At 36.6% G+C, this 6,000-nt stretch overlaps 1 protein-coding gene across 3 annotated transcripts in view; it reads right to left on the bottom strand.

The window, feature by feature from the left end:
• LOC115213822 (MAM and LDL-receptor class A domain-containing protein 1-like) overlaps positions 1–6,000 on the bottom strand; it is a 382,250-nt gene that overhangs the window by 148,185 nt on the left and 228,065 nt on the right. For all 3 annotated transcript variants that reach the window (XM_036504533.1, XM_029782714.2, XM_036504532.1), the window contains exons 89-91: positions 5,884–5,955; positions 3,113–3,256; positions 985–1,244 (exon numbers count right to left, since the gene is read on the bottom strand). In XM_036504533.1, the coding sequence (XP_036360426.1) occupies positions 985–1,244; positions 3,113–3,256; positions 5,884–5,955 (476 nt within the window). The remainder of the gene's footprint in view (positions 1–984; positions 1,245–3,112; positions 3,257–5,883; positions 5,956–6,000) is intronic.

Raw genomic sequence — 6,000 nt, 5'->3', positions numbered from 1 at the left:
TCAGAGAAGATAGTGTTTGCGTGTGGAAGATGCACAGGAGCCATAAAAATTAAAGAAATTGGTTTTCTGAAATGTCTGGGAATTTCTTCAGAGGTAATAGACAATTTCTACAACCTAGAGGACCAAATCAGTTGTGGGAGAGGATTTATGGAGAGTGTTGTAGCTAGAATAAGAATAGGATGGAAAAAATTCTAAGAGCTTTTACCTCTGTTGTCAACCAAAGAGCTCTCTCTCTCTGAGTGAAAGGAAGATTGTACGATACATGTATATGGACAGCTATTTGTAGTGAGATGCAGGACCTGGATGCAGAGGATATGAGAAGGCTAGAGAGGAATGAGGCTAGTATGCTCCACAGGAGGTGTAATGCAAGTGTACATGTGTGACAGAGTGCTTGTGAACTAAGAGAAAAGTTCGGTATAAGAGGAATTAGATGTAGTGTGCAAGAGAGAAGACCATGCTGGTGTGGTCATGTGATGTGGATGGATGTTGACCGGTCCATAAAGAATTGCCAATCATGCAAAATGGTTGGAACTCATAGAAGATAAAACTGGAGGATTATTTTGGCCAGATATGGCTGGTTTAAATGCTAAAGGGTTAAACCCCTATGTTTTTTTTCCCTAAACATCATGCACTTCTTTTCCTTCACTACCACCACCACCACCACCACCACCACCAACACCACAACCACCATCACCACCACCACCATCACCGCCGCCGCCGCCACCACCACTACCACCACCACCATCACCACCCCACCACCACCACCACCACCACCACCGCCACCATAACAACCACCACGGTTGCTGCTGCTGTCGTCTTTGCCGCAGTCACCACTGCTGCCAACACCACCGTTAACACTGCTGCTGTCATGGCTGCAGCCACCACCACCACCACCACCATCGCCCTCATCCTCACCTCCACCACCGCCACCACCACACCACCACCACCATCAGAATATACAGAAATCCTATTAGTAATATATACCTGAGTGCTTTTCTCAAAATTAATTTCAATTATCGCTTGGTGCCAAAATTCATCAACCGTTCCTTGTTTTCTCCACAACGGAGAGCGGCTCTTGCCGCTAGCATTGTACACGGTTAGCGTATCCACATCAGCGCCATACATGTGATACCAGAAGCGGAAACAACCATTTGAAATCGGTGAAATTGGGGATGATATCAAACTTGCAGTGTCATCTTGACGTCTTGGGCGTGATGTCTCAATATAAATATAATAACCAGAAGCTGCAAGAAAATAATATGCCAATTAACTTTATTTCATTTATTCTCTTATTCTTTTTATATGTTTCAGCTTTAAGGCTGTGGCCATGCTGGGGCACTGCCAGTGTAATCACCTTTTCAATGGCCAATCTTATGTGACTGGCTTTTGGTGAAGTATGGAGTTTGACACTATTGTTATTTCTATTCAAATGTTTTCACTAAAGAAATATCAGATTTTTACCTTTTGACCGACAGATTTAAAAAATAATTTTTTGTAACTAAGCACTTTCAAACTTCGGGCACTGGTAGAATGTGTCATATAAAACATCTTTTACTCTTAACATTTTTGAGAAAAACTTATATTTACGAAGTTATTTCACGTTAAATTTCTCGTATCAGGTAATTTCAACCAATCAATGATGTGTATTCAGCTGAATAAAATTACTGCTGTTATTTGTCAACAACTATCGCACCACAACTTTCTCTCACTCTCTTTTCTTGTTTCTTGAGTAATGCTGTGATGGACTGGTGTCCCGTCCAGCTGGGGGGGGGGGGAACACATATGCCACAGAAACTGGGAAACCAGGCTCACGAGCCTGGCTAGGCTTGAAAAGGGTGAAGAGAGATTTATCAATATATTTATCATAGGCGTAGGAGTTGCTGTGTGGTAAGTAGCTTGCTTACCAGCCACATGGTTCTGGGTTCAGTCCCACTGTGTGGTACCTTGGCAAGTGTCTTCTACTATAGCTTCGGTTCGACTAAAGCCTTGTGAGTGGATTTGGGAGATAGAAACTGAAAGGAGCCCATCGTATATATGTGTGTGTGTGTATATATGTATATGTATGGGTGTGAATATGTTTGTGTGTCTGTGTTCATCCCCCCAACATCGCTTGACAACCGATACTGGTTTGTTTACGTCCCCGTAACTTAGCAGTTCAGCAAAAGAGACTGATAGAATAAGTACTAGGCTTACAAAGAATAAGTCCTGGGGTCGATTTGTTTGACTAAAGGTGGTGCTCCAACATGGCCACAGTCAAATAACTGAAACAAGTAAAAGAGCAATCTGAAGTTAGTGAACCATGGATTAGTTCACTGGATTTTATTAGGAGAATCATTGGATTGGATTGTATTGCCCCTGTCCAGTCCACTGCAGGACGAAGGCCTCAGTATGTTCTCTCCACCAACAAAGATTTGATGTAGAGGGTGTGAATTTGAACTTCAGATCATACTGGTTTAGTGAGTCTGCTCTACCACACTGGCTTGGTAGAGGGGTGCAGATTTTATACTCACACCGAAGAGTGGGTAAGTCAATTACATCAACCCCAGTGCTCAACTGGTACTTATTTTATCAACCCCAAAAGGATGGAAGGTAAAGTCGACCTTGGTGGAATTTGAACTCAAAATGCAAGGAAAGAAGGAATACTGCTAAGCATTTTGCCCAGTGTGTTAACAATTTTGCCATCTTGCCAATCCATAATTTGATGAAATTCTTGTTGATATAAAAGGTGATAAACGTGCATACACAGTTACTATAGTAAAAAAAACAAACTTATGAGATATCAACTTCCATAAAAACTACCAAATTGTAAAAATCATAAAATTTATAGAAAACACCTGACTGATGACGAGCAAAAACTCAGAAACTAGTCTCTGGATGCAGGCTTAGCTGGGTGGAGGTGCTTATCTCCCCCTTGCAAACATAAGGACACAGGAAATGTGTCAAGGCTGACAGGAAGCATTGCTGCTTCCTAGGGCTAAATAACAGTAGTATTATTCCCTTCATGGGACTGTCACATTAAGTTGACAGTATACAATTACTTCCTTGTTGAATTGTGTCAAAGAAAAACTCAAGAATCCATGGATTTATTAATCATATTAACTAAAAAACTTACAGTTTCCATAAGTGTGGTCAGTTTGTGGTCCTGTGCTTGATGAATCAGTTGGGCCTTGTTTTCGTTGCCAAAGGAAGACATCAGATTTATTATGAGTCCATTTGCAATAGTCTTTTTCAAATGTACAGTCTATTGCTGAATCAGCTGATGAAAAAAAATGTAAAGAATTATTTCTTTTATTTGATTAAACTATTAATATTCTGTTTAACAGGAATTGGTTTTACGTATCTTTATATATTTTACCTTACCAGTCAGAATTTCATCTGTAAGTGATATATATATATATATATATATATATATATATATATACACACATCAAATGAAAAAAAAATGAAATAAAAAAAATATATATATATATATATATATATATATATATATATATATATATATATATATATTTATTATCACACATGGGTAATATAAGTAAAATGAGACACCATTATCTGCATGGCCGAAACAGCTGTAAGATGTAGTGTATATTTATATTTATATTTATATTTATTTATATCCTCTTATACATATTGTACTTATTGTATCATATTACTCCTCATGTACACTGTTTTGTTCTATATTATTATGTTTGACCTTAATGTTCTTATGTAGTGGTTTAATTAAGTATGTGATTGGGTATTATCTGGTAGTTGATAATTGATTTAGATGTATTTCTCCATTTTCTTATTTTGTATATATATATATATATATATATATATATATATATAATAGAAATATGTTACAAAAAGTAAATAGAAACTACACGTGGAAATGTAAGGGGAAAGTAAGAAGAAACATTAGCAAAACTGCACATTGGAGAACAAAACAAGTAAAGGCTTTTTATGAAATGTAACGATAGATATAAACAATTTGATGAACTGAGAATCGGTGTGCATTCAAAGTAATGATTAGTAAATTTATGAAACCGGTATGCTTTTAAATCTCTTTAACAATTCACAATAATGACTTTTATTGCATTTATTCCTACCTCAGTTCATCTAATTGTATATATCTATTGTTACTTTTCATAAAAAGCCTTCACTTTTTTTGATTTCCAATGTGCATTTTTGCTTATTTTTCTTCTTACTTCCCCCCCCCCTATATATATATATATATGTATGCATGCATGCATGCATACATACATACATACATACATACATACATACACACACACACATGTATACATACATGTGTATGTATAATTAGGTGCATAGAAATATAAACAAACTAATATTTGTTTTTTATAAGTAGTGAAATGTGTATTGTAAGATACAAATAAGATGATGGTTTATTTTCGAATGCAGAGATGCTGTTAGAGCAGTAAATTACCCTTACAAAGTGGAAAAATTTGTCAACAAACAGTCACGGGACTCGAAGCCATATCCCTTGGAGGCTCCAGACAAGTGCTTTACCATTAAGCTAAACTGTCTGCCGACAAATTATTCTGCTTTTTTAGATGCCACAATACTAAACATACAACAACATGTATATAAATATAAATACACAAATATTTGTTTTTATATAATTGCTGAAATGTGTATCATAAGATACAAATAAGATGATGATATATTTTTGATTGCAGAGACGTCATTAGAACAGTAGAAATATTGGATAAATTGCTCAATATGCATGTATATAAAAAGGCGTATCAATATAGACTGCTGTTGTCAAGCAGTTAAATCTTCCCATTACTATTTTTACGCTTTTACTTGTTTCAGTCATTTGACTGCGGCCATGCTGGAGCACTGCCTTTAGCCGAGCAAATCGACCCCAGGACTTATTCTTCGGAAGCCTAGTACATGCACACACACACATACATATATACGATGGGCCTCTTTTAGTTTCCATCTACCAAATCCACTCACAAGGCTTTGGTCGGCCCGAGGCTATAGTAGAAGACACTTGCCCAAGGTGCCATGCAGTGAGAATGAATCCAGAATCATGTGGTTGGTAAGCAAGCTACAGGCAAATTTTTTTTAACTGACAAATATAGCATTTAAGCTTTTAGCTTTTAAACTGGCCATATCTAGCCAAAATGTTCTACCTGTTTTATGTAAAAACGGGCCAGATCCAACTTCTCACATTCACCTGCAATGTTAGTCTAGAAATAAGCAATCGCATAATCAAAATCTCAAGGCTGCAAGATCAGGTATGATTACTGTAAGTCTTTGAGTATAGTCCACCCTTGAGTATAATACGCAGGGGATTTTTAAGGGGCTGTACCTCTGAAAATCCTAAACCTTGAGTATAATACTCACTCCTTCTCTAACTTGAGTTGTGCATAATTAAGTCAGCAGCACCTAGTCGAACAAACACTTCCGCGCATGCGTAATACAATAATGGTGATGTTCTTAACTGTTATATGGGAATGTAAATATGTTTGCAAATTGTTTTTGTTACATGTTATTCTGTGTTCTGAATACTTTTATTCTAATAAATGTTGCTTACTGCAAGTTATGGACGATTCTTTTATGACTTCATTGCTTTCAGGCTTAGCTTAAGGTATTTTTGCACCCGACATCACAAAATGCGTCTGAATAAACATTGCAGGACAGCAAATAGAGACCCGGACATTGCTTAGAAAATAATTTTCATTTTTAACCTCGTATATAGTACGCACTAGGGATTTTGACCTTTAAATTTTGGGAAAAAAATTGCAGATTATACCCGAGGATTTATGGTATAATCTTTTGGTGTATAAACTTTTGGTGTAGTGATCTGAATGCTAAAGGGTTAAAACAATTCCAATTGACAGAGAACAAATAAATCATTATACTTACTAATTACTGGTGCTGATGTTGTATTTGTTTTTGGCAAAAACTTATATTTTGTTTGGGCTTCTAATGGCTGAACTGAAAATACAGTGAAAATTATGGTCGGTTATAAAGCATGAAGCT

The sequence above is a fragment of the Octopus sinensis genome, linkage group LG7 (assembly GCF_006345805.1).
Source record: "Octopus sinensis linkage group LG7, ASM634580v1, whole genome shotgun sequence".
Classification (NCBI taxonomy): domain Eukaryota; kingdom Metazoa; phylum Mollusca; class Cephalopoda; order Octopoda; family Octopodidae; genus Octopus; species Octopus sinensis.
This window is presented reverse-complemented; position numbering and strand designations above follow the sequence as displayed.